We start from the raw sequence: 22,278 nt of genomic DNA, 5'->3' as shown, positions 1-22,278 counted from the left end.
GAGTAACCCGTTAAAATACTCAAGCACAAGCTTATAAAGCACGATTTTAAATTCTTTCTTTGTTTTATATTATGTCTTATAACTCAAATAATACTACTACTTATGTATTAAAGTGGTGGAAATCATAGACTATATACAGTACAAGGTCTATATCCATTTTCAATTTCCATTCTATGACGTCAATGCAACCATTCGCTCTAGAATTTCCAATGAGATGCCATTCTTTTGCTCATCAGTCTATTACCGGTGTACAGCTGGACTGTGGTTGGTATGTGAGTTAGATGGACTCTGCCTATTTAAGTAAGTGACGTGATCTAACATGAGAAGGCCAAGTATCGTAACCCATACTCTGAGTTTGTCCTCTGCATTTAACCAATCTAAGTTAGTGCACACACATTAGGAGCAGTGAGTAGTGAACACACACACACACACACACACACACACACACAAACAAACCTTGCTTAAGTCGTGGGTACTGAGGGTGGAAGAGAGCAATATCTGCCACCACTGAGAATCAAATTCGCAACCTTTGGGTTACAAGTCTGTCTCTATAACCATTAGGCCACGACTGCCCAACTGGTTCTTGGCCAGTTGCAAAGTTCACATTTTCAATTTATTTGTACAGCGCTTTTCACAATACACGTCGTTTCAAAGCAGCTTTACAGAAAATGTGTGAAACCTGCAAAGTGAACCAGATATCTACAGTCTGTAAAGGTATATAAAAGGTTTCTTCTTTGTGGGATTAACTCAATGAATGCTGTTATAAAAGAAAAAAGGAGTAAAGTGTTTTCATAGGTTTGTTAGAGAACCTAGCCCAGGAAGAGCCGCTAGTGTGTGGTGAGTCACAGACTTTGAGCGCCGGATATATGTGCTGCAGATAACTAACTAACTCAATATGCCACATAATACATTTATTCTACTTCAACACACATCTGGAGCACCGTTAGAAAAAAAAAGAGGATTAGGTGTACAATGTTCGAGTTGTTACCTAAAACATGTTATAAACCTGCCAGACACACACTTTTGATGAAAAACTAAAATTTGTTTGAACAAAACTATACTGTCTGTAGCCTGGTTTCCATTACAGATTTGCGCAAAACATTTGCGATATTTTCGAAATGTTGATTGCGAAATTATGGCATTTCTATTAACTGATGTTATGCAACCAAAACATAATTTTTCCTCTCACCAAAAATAATGGCGACGGATGTTGGCAGGTTCACGTATGTCGCAGCCACCGCACTAGCCATTATTTTTAATGGAAGGAGACGTAGGCGATGTTATCCAAGCATTAATGGCAAGGAAAGACCCTTATACTGGGGAGCGGACACGTATGAGGTGTTTCTGGGAGGTTTTCATTATTTTGTCTTTTATGAGTTTATAAAAGTCTCGTCTTCTGTCCAAACATACCGCGCCATCTTTAAAGAATGATCATGTGACTTTTACGTACGTCAGGTGACCTGTAAATGTTTCCATTGCAGTTTTGCAAAATATTCCTTTTTTGAATTGCCTGAAAAATCACCTCATGCGAGCGCAAAAAGTTTTTGCGAAATTGAAGTGTTTCCATTGGGCCATATTTTCAATTTTCAATTTCAATTTGCGCAATTTGAAGGGTAATGGAAACGCAGCTGCTATGTACAACCTAGCCAACATTTCATGGTGTGGCCGAAATGAGCCCCAAACTGATTTATCTATGGGCTAAATGTTGGCCCAATCTGAATTAGCCCATGATAATCTCATATAGATTCTGATTGGGTCTAATTCAGATGGTTGACATGGGGAACATACCTCCAGCCCAAAACGTGCCAACCAAGAAATGTCAACAGTCAACCGCAGTCTTACCGTGGTATCGGCAGCAGTGACAGCGGTGGTGGGAATGTGTTTAGGGGCCGTGTTTGTGGACTCACACACCACACAGCCCTGTGGCCCCAAGGTGACGATGACTGAACCACAACTTCTGTGTAGCAGCTCCAGGCCCACTCGACTGGCATCCTCCACTGAGGTGACGGACAGACCCGTCAACAGCTCGGCCTGAGAGGAACACCACAAGATAAAGAGGAAACGGTCACATTTATGCTCATAACGGTTATGCTAACAGCTAATATGCAACTTTACTAATATGTTTGTATTCTAAACCACGGTTAAAGTTGCCAATAACATACTCTATGTTCGTGAAAGTTGTATACATTTACGTTAGTTAATTAGCATACCATGTTCTGCCTGAACACTCGATTCTGATTCGCTAGAAGGTCATAAAACAGTTTAATGCAGTTCCAAGTCAGTTTAATCACCATTTTATATTAATGCGCTGTTTTCACTGAAGCGCTCACACACACACACGTCACTCACACACAGCTGAGATCACACTGCACACACAGAAACATTCAGGAATCAGGAGTAAAGAAAGTTATCAATATTGCCTGCAATTTTTTTTTATAAAATAGCTTCACTAATGAATCACTACATTGTATTTCTCAGCAAGAGGGAGTTACATCACTATTATGAAGTAATTAAACTCACAGCTTCAGGTGAGAGAGACGCTGCACACAGATGCGGTTATTCACACACACATCTCTCTGGCACTCTCGATAATTAATTCAGATATATCATTCATTCATATACAGACCCTTTCCAAAAAATATGAATATCATGGAAAAGTTAATTTATTTCCATAATTCCATTCAAAACGTTAAACTTCCATAGATTATAGATTCAGGGCCCACAACTTAAACAATTTCAAGTATTTAGTTGTTTATTTGTACATAATTTGGGCTTCCAGCTCATAAAACCCACGAAAACAGGATTTAAAAAAATTTGAATATTACATGTAATTACACAGTAATACCATGGTCATTGAACCAGGTTTTGGTTCTTTTGGCAGTGTGGGCAGGTGCAAATCCTGCTGGAAAATGAAGGAAGCATGAAGTGCTCTGGAAATGTCCTGGTAGACGGCTGCGTTGACTCTGGATTTAATAAAGCACAGTGGACCAAAGTCCTCTTTTCTGATGAGAGCAAATTTTGCATCTCATTTGGAAACCAAGGTCCCAGAGTCTGGAGGAAGAATGGAGAGGCACACAATCCAAGATGCTTGAAGTCCAGTGTGAAGTTTCCACAGTCTGTGTTGGTTTGGGGAGCCATGTCATCGGCTGGTGTTGGTCCACTGTGCTGTCCACTCAACGCAGCCGTCTACCAGGACATTTCCAGAGCACTTCATGCTTCCTTCAGCAGACAAGCTTTATGGAGATGCTGACTTCATTTTCCAGCAGGATTTGCACCTGCCCACACTGCCAAAATAACCAAAACCTGGTTCAATGACCATGGTATTACTGTGTAATTACTGTGTGATTTCATGTAATATTCTAATTTTTTTAAATCCTGTTTTCGTGGGTTTTATGAGCTGGAAGCCCAAACTATGTACAAATAAACAACTAAATACTTGAAATCATTTAAGTTGTGGGCCCTGAATCTATAATCTATGGAAGTTTAAAGTTTTGAATGGAATTATGGAAATAAATAAACTTTTCCATGATATTCAAATTTTTTGGAAAGGGTCTGTACATGTAAATGTACTTTATCTCTGTGTCTGATTTATTGTGGACCGGATGCTCGAACTAATGAGTCGTAACTGACGAAAATAACCATAATTTTTACCCTTCCGGTAAAATATTGCGCTGCAAACATCAATAACAGCTTTAAGTTGTCTATGTTGGCAAATGACCATGGTATGAGTGCGTTAATCACTTGCGATATTAAGTTTAAAGTCAACATAAAAACAGCATCTGAAACCCATTTTACTGGTTATTAAGTAATCTGATATATTTTATTTTGAAACAGGACATTCAACGAGGAAAAAAATGTGTATTGCAGGACTTTATCCATCAGGAACTGTTTGTATCATGAAATGTAGGTGTTGCATAACTGGGACTGCTGAAGTCAGATGAAAAGAAAGTGTCTTCAGAGGTCAAGAACGTTATTAGACTTGATGAACTGAGTCAAGTTGTGCACAATGTGGGTTATGCGCAACAAACTTCTGTATTCAGTAAAACAGGTCGCATTGCATATAATGATACGTGCTTCATTAAATGAAGAGCCGTTTTACTCAAGATACCTTCAAAGGACTGAGGAAAATTGAGCATAACCAATGTCCAGCGCATTTGCAGTGAGATGTCTATGTTTTTTTCTTCTTCTCACTAACATTTAGATATGTTAGATAAATCGAATAAAACACCAACAATAAAAAGAACTCGCTAGGTTACCTTAAAAGTTCATAGATATCGCCATCAGTTTGTACTGTCGTTAACACTGTCTCTGACGAGTGGATGCAATGAGACCTGTGTTCCTGTTTGTTCATGTAATGTGTGTGTGGGATAAAGTCTATTAGACCAGGAATGACACCACCATCGCCATTTGAGTACTGAAGTGCTACAACCACAGTAACACAACAGTGTGCATTAAAGGGTTAGTTCACCCAAAAATGAAAATTCTGTCAGTAATTACTCACCCTCATGTTGTTCCAACCCCGTAAGACCTTCGTTCATCTTCGGAACACAAATTAATATAATTTTGATTAAATCTGAGAGCTGTCTCACTCCTCCATAGGCTTCTATAGACGTTATAACTTCCTGGCCCAGAAAATGCATTAAAGACATTGTTAATATAGTCCAAGTGACTCCAGTGGCTCAATCTTAAGTTTATAAAGCGACGAGAATACTTTTTGTGCGCAAAAACAAACAAAAATAACAACTTTATTCCACTATTCATTTCCTTCTCTCTGGGCCTCGAGTTTTTTCACGTAATGTTTTAGCGCAGCGCTTCTGTGTTGTACGTCACACGTAGGCTCACTATTGGCCGACGCTGGTCATGTGTGTGATGCGTGGTGACGTACAACACAGAAGCGCTGCACAGTTATCCTACGTGAAAAAACTCGAGGCCCAGAGAGAAGGAAATGAATAGTGGAATAAAGTTGTTATTTTTGTTTGTTTTTGAGCACAAAAAGTATTCTCGTTGCTTGATAAACTTAAGATTGAGCCACTGGAGTCACTTGGACTATATTAACGATCTCTTTAATGCATTTTCTGGGCCAGCAAGTTATAACGTGTTTAGAAGCCTATGGAGGAGTGATCCAGCTCTCAGATTTAATCAAAATTATCTTAATTTGTGTTCCGAAGATGAACGAAGGTCTTACGGGGTTGGAACAACATGAGGGTGAGTAATTACTGACAGCATTTTCATTTTTGGGTGAACTAACCCTTTAAATATATACAACAGGACTGTTTGCTTAAATAATACATTGACCAGGCATTTGTGCCAACTGGACATTTACAAACCTGTGTAGTTTCTGATTTATCACTTTTTCCCTCAGTTCCACAGACAAGGCTTAAGCTAGTCTCAGACTAAAATGCATGTTTGCATGTTTTAACTGAAAGCAACTTGCCCTGACAGATCTTAAAATATGTCAGTGCCATTGTTTTGTCTCAAGATGCACACCAGTTAACGCCATGTTTATAAAAGCTACTTAACTGTCTGTGAAACCCGGGCTATATTGTTTAACTCAATGTGATAAAGTGGGTGAAATCCAGACATCCCAATAGGAGTCTGTGTGATCAGCAGATTTTGCTCGTTTGCACTTGAGTTCGCTGCGTTGTCCCAACAGCTGCTTGGTTTGAAAGTGACTTGTGTGTGTGTTGAGCTTTACACATTCCTGCACTATATACAGTACAAAAGACCTTTTCCCCCCACAAAATCTTGTGTCAGCGACCTTTATGTCATTCATGACTAGCAGAGTGTATGAATAAGTGTGTAAAGATCAAACTGTGTCTTCAAAGTCTCTTCGGAAAGCCTGGAAAAATGTAGTGTTGGCATTATCAGCTCTTTTAGGTTCTCTAGTGCAGGTGTGAAGAATAACCCCCACTCTGGCCCACCAAACGACTGAAAGATCAGGGCAACAAGTATCCCCCATTGTATTTGTGTACTTTAAGCTTTGCCATCAATCTTTCCAAGCTGGCTGCCAAAACAGAAAAGCGCACAGATTACTCATCAATGTGTGGTTATCTGCTTCTGTAAACTGCCGATGATTCATCCTTCTCTCCCGCAACTGAAGTCGTCGGGTGAGAGCCAAGCATGTACGTGGATGCGTGCGCTGGGACGAAGGCTGGATCTAAGGGGTTGATTTGTACTGAGGGCTCTCACTTTTAAGTCCCACCTGTACATTTTTCCCCCTCCAACCTCCCAGCCACATCAAAGCTGCCCTGACGGAGAACTCTGGTTCAAACTCTCAGTCACGCTGGAGCTTTCGCCCCGGGCCGGACTGACACACCATCTGTGCATCTGCCTGCCTGGTCGTGGATGCTTTAACTTTACCGTTTCCCATCAATCCAAGCCCTTGTCTGTCATCTTGCCCTGCCACGATGTGAAAGAGGGCGGCCTCAAACATAACAGTTACAGTAAGACACCGCAGCCAACCCCGTAATTTCTTGCACTTGGCAGGTAGGAGACTATTTGAGCTTTTAGTATCTTGTTTTTAGTATGCAGGTCATGACCAGGCAAGATAAGTGAGCTGTTGTTTTACTCTAGTAACCTGCTTCAACAAACCTGAACAACCTACAGGCAAAATAGGCTCTACGGGCTAATGCAGTCAAAATGCACTTTGTCATGTCAGCTTTCTTTTTGGAATTTGTATTTTAAAGTTCACTTTTTTAATTTCTAAAAACGCCGTCAGCGTTCTCGCAGGTTCGCGTTTTTGAAGTTTGCGCAGAAAGAACTTAAAGAGTTTTTTTTTGTTTAAACGGTGTTGTGTTAGCGGCCCCTAAGTTAATGACTAATGATCGATGCGACGGAAGTGAATCAATCAAAACTAACTTTAGCTGGACAATAACTTTATTCTAGAGCTGCTATAAAGCCAAAACAATCTCAGTTACTTTAATTTCCTATTATCAATGTAAAGCCGCTTTGGAACAATCTACATGGTTAAAAGCGCTATATAAATGAATTTGACTTGACTTGACTATCACTGTCAGAAATAGGGGTACAGTAGGAGTCCATTTCTGTCCTCCATAGGGCTTATTATTGGACCTCAAGGTACATATATGCACCTTTCTGAGGGTCAAAAAGCATTAAAAGGTACATATATGTACCGTTTCTTTTAAAGGTTAAGGTACAATATTGTACCCTTGAGGGTAAAGCCCCAGTGATAAGCCATTGTACCCCTAAAGGTACAATTATGTACTTTATTTTCTGAGAGTGTACAGCGACACACTAAAAATCATTCTGAACATCTTCTCATAGCAATGTGAAGCAAACTGGAAAAACTTTGTTTATGTGATATTTTTCGTTGTGTAAAATGATTGCTATTGTCTTTCACCTCAGACTCATTGCAGCAGAAAACATCAGATGCTTTGTAGAAATCAGAATGCAGGTCTGCAATAGCGGGTGCTGGATTAAAAATGGTCTTCACTGTAAGAAATATAGAAAATATTATTCACATATTGGGTCATATAGAGAAATGCAAAAACCACATGTAAAAATGCAACGCCAGAGGTAAAGAATGTGTATGATATCAGATTATTGTTATGCGTTATAATAATCGGTGTGCACGCATACACAGCTCAGTCACAGACACTGACACACCGCAGTTCACGTCAGACAGCAGTCAGTGTGAAACTTGCTCTTTGAGCTACTTGCATTCATCCGAGTTGATATAAGCAAACTTTGCTCATTTTAGAACACAACCATATTTTCATAACCACGTCAATACTTGGCCAACAGTTCCCTTTCTCTCTTTCTCTCTGTCCAAAACTTGAAATGTTCTGTAAAAGCCGACCACATAGGAAGTGACTGTAACCGAGGCACTATCTCCTTACTTCCTGTCGCTGAGGGGATTTCTCACTAGTGTGCTTAATAAACAACACAATTTAAGAGGTGGGGACATTAAATGCGTCATTAGAAGCGTTACTGCTGAATAATTTATCCCAAGTTTGAACATGGTCCTTTACTATACAGAAAAAGACTGGCTGCAAGAATGTATCTGGAGAAAGAATCGTGCATGTTGCTGCTTATGAATTTATGCTAATCTAATATGCACAAAGACATGTTGGAATCCTTAGAGCAGTTTCTACTTCTAAGCCTTAATATTAATATCAGTAATTGCAGCAGAAATATCAGAGGAAACATTTTAGCCAATAAATGGGGGCTTCAAATATTAGACAATGGAAGGCCTTTATGTCAAACATTTTGAGAGACACTACTTTAATAGATCCAGAAAGCATTTGGACACTCAAGTCACACTTAAAAATATATATATTTTTGTAATTACCTTTAACCGACTGGTGCCAAAGGACAATTTTAGTGATTTGTATTGACACTCCAGGGGGAATTACACATAATACATACAATTTTACTTAAAAACATGATCAGTTTATCATGTTCCACTGTGATTTAACACATTTCCTTCCCCCATACAACATCTAAAATACATTTCACACCTAAAAGTTGATGTTTTTCTTAATTTCATATTTTGAATGATGCCCAGAAGCTGGTATTTTCTACACAACGAATAGTGTTTCAGACCGTCAAGCTCAAGACAAAAAGGAAACATGAAAGTACAATAAAAGTACTTCATATGACTTGTATGCAATATTCAGAAATTCTGAGAAGCATTCAGAGAAACAGATTTGAAATTACAGTGTTATTGTGTTTCCTTGTTGGAGCTTTGCTGTCTGAAGCACTGAAAGAATTGTCCTTTTCTGGGTGAACTGTCTCTTTAATCAAAGTGAGAGTGTTTTAGGAATCGGCGGTGAGCCTCTAGTTGAGCCTCTGTGAAGTGAATAACGTAATATGGTAGAGGAGGGAAATAATGAGGGAAAATAAACGGCAATACTAACGAGTAAATGAGATGAATGAATGAGTCATGCCAAACCTCACTTGCTCAGAGATGCTTTAAAAAGCTCCGAATGAAAAACAACACAAACACAAGTTAAATGTGAGCTAAATTCACGCTAGAGTGATCAAACTATCCCTTTAGTAGCTGATCTAAAGTACGAAATTACATGTTAGCCACATATCAGCTTTGAAGTTAACCGAAATTAACTACACTTGAGGAGAGAATCAAAGCTAGATGGCCTTTATATTAATTTATTTAAAAATGTGGTTAGGAAAGCGGTCCTCGGATTCTTCTCCACTGAGCCTGTGGGGGTGGCATGTGCGTAATCCAAGCCTTAAGTGCTATTTGCGCACGTCATTGTCTGATGAATTCATCCCAAGTGATAGGCGCATAATCTGGGCTAATGGCCTGTCTCTTAACACTTAATATGGGCCGCTAACGGGCTAAACAGCATGTATCTGGGGTGTTGTGAGGTGGTGAATGTGAATATCGGGGTGCGTTGGTGTGGTTGTGGTGGAGGGGGGGGGGTATCCATCTGTGTCATCCATCTGTGGAATAAGCTTGTTGCATCATTGTACATCTCCATGACAAGGATACACGGTGTCTCTGATCAGCAGGGACCTGAACATACAAGGTGCTAATGATATCTGAGACACAGCAGGTTGTGTTATTTTCCACAGGAGGGAAAAGTCATGCTTTATTCTCACCAATCATTCGGTATAAGGAGCTAAAAATAGTGTTTAGAAAATGGGAGTGAAAAGGAAATAAACTACTGTTGTGAAATGATTATGCTATTCTTCACGCAAACCATTTGGCGATTATACAAGTATAGGACCCCAACAGTGCGGCAAGTGATTTTCTGAAAGGACTGTAAGGGAAGGGGAAGACCTGAACTGTGATACTTCATCCACATACATACAGAATGCTCATGTAAAGCGATATATATACAATATAACAACTATAAACTTCATCATTGCTTCTTGTAATGTCGCAAAATGTAAACTTTATTTTCAACCAGCTCTAATCTGCTAAATGCGATTATAAGGCATAAAAATTAGGTATGCACCAATATGAACATTTGGAATGATACCGATAACCGACAATTCTTTATATTTGAAAGCCGATAATCGATATATTGCCTGATAAATCCAAATCTTTATATAATTTTTGAGAGCCTGAAAAACAAAATTCTCACTATGTCTCAAGCACACAATTTTAATGTTCTCGTTATAATTTTATGTAGCCGATATGACAGACTTGCGATGCACGTTGCACCGTATTTTCCTTTTCAAAGTGATTCAAAAACATCATGTTGAACCGTGCGCATCTGAAGTGTCTCAGCTGAAGGAAATAATCCATTATTTATCGGCTTTAATATATTGGCCACATTTTCTTATCGGGTCGATAACGAAAACATCGCACAGATTAAACATCGTTTACCGATATGGTGGCCGATATATCGTGCATCCCTAATAAATAATCTTAACATATTATGAACATTACCATCACAATTTTTTTTTTTTTTTTTTTGTAAAGATCCTTTGAAACAATGTGCATTAAGAAATTTGACTTAACAGGAAGTGGGACGAGACAATCAGGTACATTGAGATATGAAGCAAAGATGCGTGTCTGACCGTGGTTCTCTTTGGCCATTCTCAAGGCCTGTAGTGATGCATCTGGGTTGATCTCAAGCTGGCAAACAAGCACCTTGGCATTTACTATGGCAGATTGTGCCCGCTGTAGCTCCTCTTGCCCCAGAAGCATATTAGCACCAGCCACAATCACTATGGCATTCTCCCCTGTAAATACAATATATTAAACATGACGACAAGATGCTTATAAAACCTTTAAGGAGACATTGTAATGTACAAAATTACAGGTCACATCATAGGAATATACAGTGACTCTAAAAAACTATTTAGACATACAAGTCACATCTTAAAAATATATGAATGCCATTGCATGTCAAAATAAGTCTTTACGTAAAACAATGTGTTAGTTTTTAAGTAATAAAACAATACATTTCATATACTGTTAAGACCAAATATGTCATATGGAACATGATGAACTAAAATGACCTTGGATCCTTTTTTTTTCTGAACATGTTTTTATCGAATGGAATGACATTCATAAAACAAATTTCTAAATGTGGTTTAAGTAAACAAATATGAGCCATGGATATAGGAGACACTTTACACACCCAGACATGTACGAAATTCTCTCGCTATTGCACCACGAACAGACAGACACAAATAAAGAGCTGGCATAAGCGTTCGAAAAACCACACTGCAGAGTCAGGAGATATTATCAGTCTTTTCCTCATTTCAGCTTCCTTGTTAGCTTGCGAGATAATTGTTCAAATTTCACATCGTTGTGATATTCACACAGGAAGCTGGGACACTGAAAGTAGGTTGTTATGGTGATCATGACGCCAATCAGAGCTCTTCCTGGAGAGAGCTCACTGTGGTGCGAGTGGACTGCCTCGAGGCTTAGCACTTATGCTGGATCATGACATTTACAATGCAGCAGGCCTTACATTCAGAGGCAGGCTGGTTATGTCACCTTTCTTTAAGTCCAAGTAGTGCTACATTAAACTGGGTCTAAAATTACCCTGTGTAGGCGAGGTTGGACACAGATAGAGAGCTTCTCACTCATCTATGTCTCATTCAGAAGAGTACTTAGCGGTGTTTATGTTATTTTAGGGGCTTTTAAAACTCAGGGATGCAGCAAGGCTCGGTATTTGGACCAATTTAATTTTACCTGTGTCATTTACGATGATCGAGGCAGCTCCAGTCGCAGCATTTTCAGTCTGTTCCACATAGGCTAAGAGAGAGAGAGAGAGAGAGAGAGAGAGAAGTGGATAACCTAAATTGTTTACAGTATTTTTTTAAAACTGAACAAATCAGAATGTCCATTTAAAATATTTTACAATGTTTATAAATTATGACAATAGAGGCAGCACATATGCAGACTTACAAACTGTGTTGGGGAATTACAGGTTACTGATAATAAAAAATAATTAAAAAATACAGTTGATCGATTCAGCACAAAACATAACAAGCTAAACTATAAGTTACTAACAAAATGTAGATAACTATAAAAAGGGCCAATATATTTTAAATCATGCCATTATCGGATTGCAAATACAAGGAGTTTCAGGAACACAAATAAACTGCAAAAAAATAATGTTCATACTTTTTTTTCTAGCTTTCAAGTAAAATGTCTAAACATCTTTAAAGCAAGATTAGTTTTTTGCTGTTTGTCACGGTTCATCATTGCGCAAGTTCTGTTTGCCCTGACAGCATAATCAATATCTGATTTATCTACATCGGTTGCCATAGTAATAATGACTTAGAGACGTCAGCATGATAAGAGTAGCTGTCATCATGGAAATCGTACGTAAAACTGGAAATTTTGCTTCTTCTTTACGAACATCATGGCATCTCACTATACTGCTGAACTCTCATCAAGGTTCATGTTACATAAACATAAATAATGGAGGCATTACTATATTTTATACAATCATATTTACCAATGTGATATTCATTCACTTATTTGCTGTTCACATATTCCAGTGGAAAATGAAAAAGTCACAAAAAATGTAAGGCACTATTGCACACTTTGTACTGTATTACGTTACACACAAATTTCAATGGGGAAAAATATAATGTTACTCATAATTACTTCAAATTGTAACGTCATTTTAATCAGATTTCAAAACATCTACTAATTTGTTTTGTGTTGGGTTTGTAAAAAATGCACTCTTTGTTAAAAGATTTTTGGCTGCCAGAGATGTGAAACAATATGAAAGCACCGTTTGGCCATTACCAGTCGATATGCCATTATTTTTGAAGTTTTGAATGTAGTCGTTCCCAAAAACGTCTCTGCCGACCTGAGGAGAAAAGGCAAACGAAAGATGAAAAGCGGAACTTGAGATGATATTTTCTAGCAACTGGCTGACCGGCCAAAGTTCTGCATTGCTATATCAGGCCAAGCCTTCCAGATATAGCATCCCCAAACAAACGCCTCCACTCTACAAATACAACTTTAATCTCCCCCTCTCTCTCCTTCTCTTCCTCTCTATGAGACATTCAATGTTGAGGTAGAGGGCAAAGGGGTTCCTTTTTTCCCAGCTGGGTCTGCTTTTATCCCACACTGGTAAAGACATGCCAAGGATGGGGTCCTAAGCCCCAGCAGCGGAGACCCTTCACTACCTGGCCTTCTGTCTTTGAAGTGTGATCTCTCTTTGAATGTTTCTGAAAGCATAGGAGTCTATTTTTACACACTGCATACGCTTCGGTATTGATTGGGGTCTTTGCACTGACAAAATCAAGAGCTTTATTACTTGGTTAGGTTCTCTTGTGCGGTTAAATGCTGAAATACATGAATTGCTCTGGTATCAACCTAAACTTTTTTGTGTCTGTGTACTTCAGGCTATATTCAGTTATTTAGGATGTTCAGAAAGGCATTGGGTACCTTGCAGACCATGGCAGTCTTGGCCCCCATTCGTGCAGCTTGGACACACTGATTGGCCCCTTTACCACCGAAACCAATGAAGAACTTGTGTCCATGTATCGTCTCTCCAGCCTTGGGAAGTCGCGGTGCCTGACTAACAGAAAGACATATGGGACTAGGCATTAAAACATATTAAAGCATTCATCAAACAGTTAGTCAAAAGCATCTAACCACGAATTGACTTGAGGGAAGGCAAACAAGTGTCCATATTTAATTATACTGAAAGAGTAATTCATTCTAGAATGAAATTCATTATTTACTCACATGTAACACAAAAGAACATCATTTGTGAAAATGTCTGTTTACTGTGGTATCGATGCGTTTTGGTCGATCGGATCACAAGTAGACGAGGGAGACATTCCTGTTTAAACCTGGTGTTTTAATCCGTCTCTTTTGTCCACTTTCAACCACTTCTGTCCTGATTTCTTCGAGGGGAGGGTCTATGGGTGGGTAAATATATGTTTTTTTTTTTTTTTGATCTTTCAATCTAATGGACGAAATAAGCTTGTGCAATTTGTATATGAGCATCAGCTTTCGTTTCTGCTCTGATAGTCACAGTGTGTGTTAGAAATCAGGAATGGTGAGAGAACATCATGCTTGGTATGTTTTTTGCCTTCAAACTAAACTTGGGTCTTCAGCCGACAAAGTATAATCAAGTCTGTCTAGCGCACTTCCCATAATGTTCACGCATTCGGTCAGTAGGCGGAGAGTAGACGGTCTTTTGCGGCTGTTCGAACTCATTCGACCACATGAGCGTTTACACTATGAAAGCAATCTGGTCGAATGCGTTTTCAACTACCTCTGGAAGTGGTTGAAAATGGACAAGCTCAAAAAGTTTTACACCCCGTTTACATCTGTATTTAGCATCGTCCACTTGTGATTCGATTGACCAAAACGCATCTTAATACCAGGGACTCAGTGCTTTTGTTCATATAATGAAAGTCAATGGGATCCAATTATAACTGTTGAAAAGAAAGTCAACCCTATCCACCCAAAAGTAGAAGTGCATACAAGTAAAAAAATAAATGAATGAAATTCAGAGAAATTCAAAGTAGATTTCCCCTAATTTTGATATACAAAGTTTGTAAAACAACCTGTTCAGTTGTCTTAATTTTAACGTAATTTTTAAATGAATGCATTGTGAGTGTTCGAGTCTTTGTATCGCTATATGCACTTTGTTTTCAGAGGAATGACAGATGGTCCATTCAGCCAGTTCTAAAAAGTCCATATTGTTTGAATGAAAGGAACTTTTACTGGAAACATGCTTGTGAGCTGTAAATGAAAATAATATGACATGACATAACCGAGCCCTTCTAAATCTAAGGCAGGTGCCCTGAACTCCCTAAAAAGCTAATTGCTGTGCTGTTTAGTGCGTGACATTTCAGAGCGCGGTCCATCAGCCTTTCACCCGAGCAGAACTAGCAGCCATTACTCATTCTATTGAACAACAGAAGAAGAAAAAAATAAACCTCAATCCCAGACATCTAGTTACGGTCTGGCCCCAATCCAAGTCTCCGGGAGCCCATGTTTATGTGATGGCAGAATGAGCCGATAAAGTTGTTTTTCACATGTGTGTTGTGTGGTTAAGAGAGGGAATATTACAGGAAGTCAATGCGGATAAACAAAGATCCTGCCGCGATTTCAGTAAAGTGAGTGGTGAGTAAAGAGATTTCAGCTTGTTGTTTATGATGTTTTTGATGAACTGTGGTAAATTATGTTGATAAAGAAAAAAAAAATTATAAGTGACCAAAAGGCATATTTCCCCACATTTTCAAATCTGAACTGACTTTTTTTTAAAACACTTTTTAATTGAGTATTAATGATAGATAATGAAAGGATATATAATAAATAAATGAATTGTTGCTGGTCAGAAACTTGAAGACAATGAAGAAGGTTAAGCAAAACACTACTATTGCAGTGATAACTTCACATCTGTGACACTTTTACCACAAACAATGCTCTTGGGTCAGCAAAGAAGACGGAAATTGTAATTATGACCGCACAACTGCACTGAAATTTCTATTTGCATAGATTCAACTGTACAACCAATAGGATTGTGGATCAAAGTCCATTTAAGGCAAGTCATTTCACTCTATTCACTATTTAATCTCTTTGAATGGGGAAAAATCTAATTCTTCAAAGCTGTTCACCAAGCTTTTTATTACATTTCATATTCAAAATCAACAATGAAATCTGACACTGTCTCATAAATTCCGTTTCCAAATGCGAAAACCCCCTGCAATTTGGGAATCAATTGGCGATCGGCTTTTATTTAGAAAGCGGGACTTTTTGCACGTTGCACTTTCTTCCATTCATAGTAATATGAGTGCGGCGTCTTTCTAAATCTAAAGTCTTTAGTGTGGATGCACTATTTTACAACTTGCATTCTACGGTTGTCTGAGTCACTGTCTGTGTCACAGGTTACAGTCAGACGGGCCTCACCTTAACTCCTCGCTTACACTTCCTCTATTGTTTTATGAGCAATAGTCATTCTCCCACAAACGCATTTCTGATACAAACGCTGTGACTTTCCTGTGCCAAGAGGAAACAACAGGTGTTCTGTGACGTAGGCTGTGGTCCACGCAGATGTTCTCTACTTTATAAAGGCAGGACCTCAAACAGCCTGCATGAGAAACAGTGTGTGCAATTGTACATTGTGGCGATAAAAGAGCAAGTATTTGCTTTTAACAATTCATTGATTCATTATTAATAATAACTAGCACTTTTATTTTTCCTGTATTATTTTCATCTACAATATGGTTTAATTAAAACCATTTCATAATGTCCGTGCAGAGTTTATTCCATTTTATTTATCCATGCCACATGCATTTTTATTCTTTATGCAAGTAATATTATCCAATTACTTCTTCCTTTTTGCATTTTATTTATTTGTAAGGCAATATTTTTTTATTTTTTTTTGACATGGTAATTTCATAGCATTGTTCAAGTACTTTGGAATATCATGCAAATGCCATGTAATATGAATACAGAGATTATTAAGTACCATAATAAACATACTTTAAAATAATCAAGACATTACAGGCAAAACCATTGTTTTTTCAGGCACGGGTCAATTTTGAAGTTCTGGCCTATTTTGCTTTCATAACTTCAGACTAATGGAAAGAAGACAATCAAAATGCACATTTAAGTGTTTATTTTATCAGATTATATATATAGAGAGAGAGAATCTCCTCTGTAAATATACCTTTATCTCTAATGTCAACAAAATGAAATGAATTTTGAACCTGGCTTAGATTTCTTTGCTGGACGTTTATGCAAATTATTAGTGTATATTTAAGTAGTAAATGGCTTGTTTGCATATTAAAACACAACATTTCAGAAAACTTGTATTGGTGTACTGTGATGCATCTATTGGTTAAAATGTTTACCCTTTTCACCTGTAAATATACCTTATACATGCAAAAAGAGAGAGAGATAAAAATGTACAAAAAACTTTTTTTGTGTGTGTAAGTACCATGGTGCATCAATATGTTCATCATTTAGTGCTATGATATTTATCAAAGTAACATAGTATTATCAGTAATGTCTCTATTATAAAAAAAGGCCCAGTTTGAACCAAAGATAAAGTTCCTGAAGTTAATTGTTTCATGAATATATGAGACCCCAGGCAAAGAGTATGCAAGACTTGTGTGTGTCGCATGCACGCTCTCGGCTAACATCACACACTGACGGCTCGACACACCAATAGGTCTGAACAGTAATCAGCAGGTGGCACTGTCTGGCTTCAGCACAAACACACACACACGTTCCACACGAGACACTGACTCCGTTTGACTGTCAGAAAACACAAGCCACATCGAAAACTGGATTTTACACTTCAAAGCCATGCATGGCACTTTGATGGGTGAAATGTGTCAGCCTCCCTCCAAAAAAACAAACACACACTTCCCATCAGAACTATTGCCTAATTGATGCAATCTCTTCTGTTCAAAGGCCAACATTGATGACTGGATGTTTTTAATGGTAACGTATATGAGCAATTGGAACTTTTTTTTTCCCCCATAAGGGGTAGTTTGTTTTGATTACTTAGGGTATGACGAAGCAAGAAATGAATATGAATTTAGTTATGCATGGAAAGGAAAATGTTGTTTCTGGATTAGCTCTTTGAGAAACATTTCCTCTTCTGAACAAACACCTAACCTGACTTATTCAAATTTGGCATACCTTGTCCTGCGCCAATTGTGGAACGATACCTCAAATAATAAAAAGTGAAAAAATTTATAAGGTTTGGCTATTTAAAAAAAAAAAAAATTTTATATAAACATTTGGATTTCGATTTTTGTTTAAAAGAAGGTCCCAAGAAAAAGAGATCAGAATAACACAGAGACTTGGGGCATATTTATAGATACACTACACTATACTGCTCAAATATTTGGGGTTAGTAATGTTTTTTTTAAGAAATCATTACTTTTATGCAGAAAAAACACATTAAATTGATCAAATCATTTGTTACCAAAAACATTTCAATCAAAATATGCTAATTTAAACTAATTTAAATCCTGAAAACACATGTATCATGGTTTCCACAAAACATTCACTGTTTTCATCATTGATAATAATCAGAAATGTAACCTAAACCCCAAATCAACATATTAAAATGACTTCTGAAGGATCATGTGACACTCAAGACTGGAGTAATGATGCTGAAAATTCAGCTTTTGACATCAAAGTAATACATTGCACTGTAAACATAAAAACTCAGGGTGTATGCAAGGTGAAAGTTTACTAGTTTGCACAGCTGCAAGTGTACGCCGTATTCCAGTCAAGAGGTGCACCTGAAAACACTGCAGCCGGAATGACTACGACAAAAAAACTGCCGGCGGCAAATATGACCAGTGAGCAGTGAATCAGTTCCCTGGGGAAATATTAATAATAGACAGAGCTGGCAGAACAGAAGGCAGTTCCCCAAATCTGCCTTTGTTGGGCCTTATTTGGTTCCTGCTGGAAGGACTAATTCCTTTCAGAGTTATTTTAAAATCTTAAAGTCTGCCTTCTGCAAGTGGAATATGTTCCACAATCACAGCGACGATGAGTGTGCGAGTCTGTCACATGAGCATGAAATCATTGTTTGGTATCATATGTGCGGTCTCAGCTTTAAGTTCATAGCAAAGGGTAGATTTGTTGAATGTAAATTTCAAGTTACATGAACATTATTTTTGTTTTATGAAGGCATGTTTTTTTTCTAACTATACAGTAAATTTTTTTTTTTAAAATGTTAAACTATCATATTATTTGAAAAAAAAATGGTTGTTGCATATAATGTCTACTCAAACGTATTTGCATATAATGCACAGTTTCATATTGCAACGAACGCTCTTCTAGAATGCATGGGTCAGTAATCATACAGCATGATTACATGGATCTCTATTGTTCATTGTCACTGTGGATTTTGCTGCAATCACTGTTTTTTTTTCTTCTTTTTTGTTCATCAGAACACAGGAATGCATTACAAAGGCATGTTTGCCCACGTATTTTAAACATGTGGCACATATTTGCCCCGGGCCTGGTTCACTATGACACTGAATCCTTTGATGACTTACCTTACTAAGTCAGTCATACAAGATCCCACCACTACAACACTCACGTCTGCAGGCATGACCTGATGACATTCAGAATCACAAAAACAACAACATTTAGACTGAATATTTGATTATTTGACATTATTTACATACATTTCTAATGAAATCTTGAGATTAAATTTCGGAGAACAACAATTAAATGCTTAAACATTGGTAGTTGTGATCCACATTACACATGCCTACTCTAATGTGGATGATTATTTCAGGACTGGATCATGTGATTGACAACAACCATGGAAATCCTTCATTAATTCAATCCCTCGCGTGTAGGCAACATATGTGAATAGTGGAGTGTTAATCTGCTCAAATCTCCCAGCATGCCTCAGGGGACTGTAAAAGCCTGCCGCTGGCTAAGGAACAGCCTACATTTTCTCAAAATAACTGAAGTCCAGGCGGCATTTTCTGCATATTTAGATTCAAATCAGTCTTAATGGTTTGAATGGCTTCAAGTGTTTTTTGCTGTTTGGGCCTGAGACTTAGATATGATCCTCTCTCTGCACGATAACACGAACAAAGAGAGTCGAAATGTGATAAAAATAATTTAATCGTGTATTATACGTATGGCTTTATTATTTCATGGATGTCTAAGGAGAAAATATTGTCATGAAAGTAAGATGCAACAAATTATTCAGTCAGAATAATTTGACAATCTGACCAAATAAAGTCATTAGATCCTGCAGAAACAAAATGTGCAGTGTTGGGAATAACAATATTTGGTTAGGTTGATCCAGTCTTGTTAAAGGAGTTGAGAAATGTATTTTATTTACAATCAGAGACATTGCGTGAAAATGTTTGAGGATTTTTACAGAACTGTTTATCTAGGCTGGTTTAGCTGGGCAGTGGTTGAGTCTACTTATTAGGCCTACTTTTCTATTAACTCTACAAAGTCTACTAAATCTTTTGCATCGTATACTATCTACACTGGAAAAAAAAATTCTAAAGCTGTTAATAAAACTATTATTATCAAATTAAAATTAAAATATTTCATTTTTCTACTTCAAAATTTCTCGATTAATTAAATGTGTTTTATGCTGTTTCTTTGTAATCGTTTATGAAATGTACTTCTGAGTGCATGTTATTCAGTGTATATGATATACATCTCTGTACATTTATTAAAACAATTATATACATTTCCTCTATATTTCTAATACTGTATTATATTGCATTATTTACATTTTTGTTTCTTATATTATTGTTATATTTAATTTCTGTACTTCTGCACTGGAAGCTCCTGTCACCAAGACAAATTCCTTGTGTGTGTGTGTGTGTGTGTGTGTGTGTGTGTGTGTGTGTGTGTGTGTGTGTGTGTGTGTGTGTGTGTGTGTGTGTGTGTGTGTGTGTGTGTGTGTGAACAGACTTGGCAATAAAGCTCATTCTGATTCTGATACTTGATTAATCATCTCATTCACATGAATTCATGCAATATCACATTAAATCATTTCAAGTGTATAGTTAATTAGCATTTAAAATCATTTTGTACATAATAATATTTTACATTTTTACCTATTTGTCCACTGAATAAAGCGATATCTAGCCTGCCAAAGCAGCACTTTGTACTCACGTCTATCTGACAGCACAGAAACACATGAGACGAGACACAAGCCCATTTAGAGCTGTCACAGTATTCGCCTGTTTTTAAAATTGAGGATTTATGCTATTAAACGAGATTAGACATTATTAGCATGTAGAAAATGTATATATGTTTAATAGTAATCATACTATTGAGCACATGCACGTATTATTCGCCTAAGTCATTCAGTAAAGCCGTGGTAAAACGATCAGGCATATTGTTAAACATCCATAAACAAGTCTCAATAACAACAGCGGAAGTGAGGAATGAGTTCATACTGGAAAGTTGTTCTACATTACATATAAAAGGTACTGAAACGGCATTTGTTACGTACGAAAATTATACTTGATCGAAACGACTTCTTTGATAAAGAAAGAAACATAATTAGCATAGAGAAACTCGTTCATAGTGCAGGATTAGCATGCTAGCTAGTCTGTTAGCATTTATTTGCAGCTCTAAAACAAACTGAATAAACAAAATCAAACTACACAACAAACTGAAATTCTTCTATTCACTCTTGCACATGTGTTGTGGTAGTGTTGTTGTTGTTGTGTGTGTCATTGCGGCTGCTCGACAGTATTAGTAAATATCATCAGTGTTATTAATGTGTTCCATGATAATAATGTGTTTTACACAGCTGAATATCACGCTGATGCCTTTTTTTAATTTACTTTTCCTGTCTAAACAAGATTTATTTATTTTATACTGCGGGAATCCACTTATTAATTAGTGTCAACAAGGACAATACAGCCTATTCTGTTTTTATATCTCTTATTTAAAGGGATAGTTCACCCAAAAATGAAAATTCTGTCTTCATTTACTCACCCTCAAGTTGTTCCAAACCTGTATGAATTTCTTCTACTGAACACACTCACAAAAAATACATATTTTGAAGAATGTTGGTGACCAAACAGTGCATGGTAACCACTGACTTCCATAGTATTTTTTCTTCCTACTATGGAAGTCAATGGCTACTGTCAATTGTCTTGTATCTGGACTTTAAAGTGAATTCAAACCTCTTTTAGTTGTAATAGAGTCTCAGTCTACATTGCATTCACACTGGTGTTTTTAGGGAAGCCAATCAATAAAAATATAATAATACAAATAATAGTAATATTAATATCCCTCAAGGCCTGTTCACACAGAGAACGATAACATAAAGAAAACAATATTAATGTCCACAGTATTGTTCTGTTTATTTGAAGTGTGTGCTTTAGTTTTGTCGTCTGCAGCTTTAAATGCTCAAGCTCTTTAAAGATGAATGAATTGTCAATGTTTTTATCGTTCAACAGCTGGAAATAAATCGTTCTGAAAGTGATTCCAACAAAGTCGTTTCTCAGTGCCGTTATTGTTATAGTTTTGGGATGAGTCGAATCTTCTATTCTTTTATATTTACAATGATTTTTAGAACTGTATCTTTATTGTTATCATTATAGTTATTGTCCTTGGTGTGACCGGGCCTTAAGACAGTAATATATAGTCATATGATTTTGCTGCAAGTTTGATGGACACATGCTTTTCCAAAGCAATGGCACAAAATGTGTCATTTTATGTTATTATGCGAAGATAATAAATTATTTTTGGCGTATACAGGACATTATTAGACCAGGGTTTGCAACTCTGGCCCTCAAGATCCCTCTCCATCCCTGATCAAACTCGACTCTGTATCTCTCTAGTAATCCTGAACACCTTGATGATCTTGTTCAGGTGAGTTG

At 37.4% G+C, this 22,278-nt stretch overlaps 2 protein-coding genes across 3 annotated transcripts in view; one reads left to right on the top strand and one right to left on the bottom strand.

The window, feature by feature from the left end:
* Positions 1 to 20,575, bottom strand: part of rbks (ribokinase) — a 33,430-nt gene extending 12,855 nt beyond the window's left edge. The window contains exons 1-8 of one of the 2 annotated variants that reach the window (XM_082143867.1): positions 20,555 to 20,575; positions 18,955 to 19,013; positions 13,355 to 13,487; positions 12,707 to 12,770; positions 11,639 to 11,701; positions 10,513 to 10,677; positions 7,361 to 7,452; positions 1,843 to 2,031 (exon numbers count right to left, since the gene is read on the bottom strand). In XM_082143867.1, the coding sequence (XP_081999993.1) occupies positions 1,843 to 2,031; positions 7,361 to 7,452; positions 10,513 to 10,677; positions 11,639 to 11,701; positions 12,707 to 12,770; positions 13,355 to 13,487; positions 18,955 to 19,010 (762 nt within the window). In that variant the 5' untranslated portion in view covers positions 19,011 to 19,013; positions 20,555 to 20,575. Of the gene's footprint in view, positions 1 to 1,842; positions 2,032 to 7,360; positions 7,453 to 10,512; positions 10,678 to 11,638; positions 11,702 to 12,706; positions 12,771 to 13,354; positions 13,488 to 18,954; positions 19,014 to 20,496 lie in introns of both variants that reach the window. The other variant, XM_082143866.1, reaches the window with a different exon arrangement.
* A 152-nt stretch (positions 20,576 to 20,727) lies between these two features.
* The window catches only part of babam2 (BRISC and BRCA1 A complex member 2), a 99,820-nt gene continuing 98,269 nt past the window's right edge, over positions 20,728 to 22,278 (top strand). The window contains exon 1 of the mRNA XM_082143851.1: positions 20,728 to 20,871. The gene's annotated coding sequence lies outside the window, so the exon portion shown is untranslated. The remainder of the gene's footprint in view (positions 20,872 to 22,278) is intronic.

The sequence above is a fragment of the Leuciscus leuciscus genome (assembly GCF_965113295.1).
Source record: "Leuciscus leuciscus genome assembly, chromosome: 17".
NCBI lineage: Eukaryota > Metazoa > Chordata > Actinopteri > Cypriniformes > Leuciscidae > Leuciscus > Leuciscus leuciscus.
The sequence above is the reverse complement of the archived record's forward strand: the minus strand, read 5'-3'. Positions and strand labels throughout refer to the sequence as shown.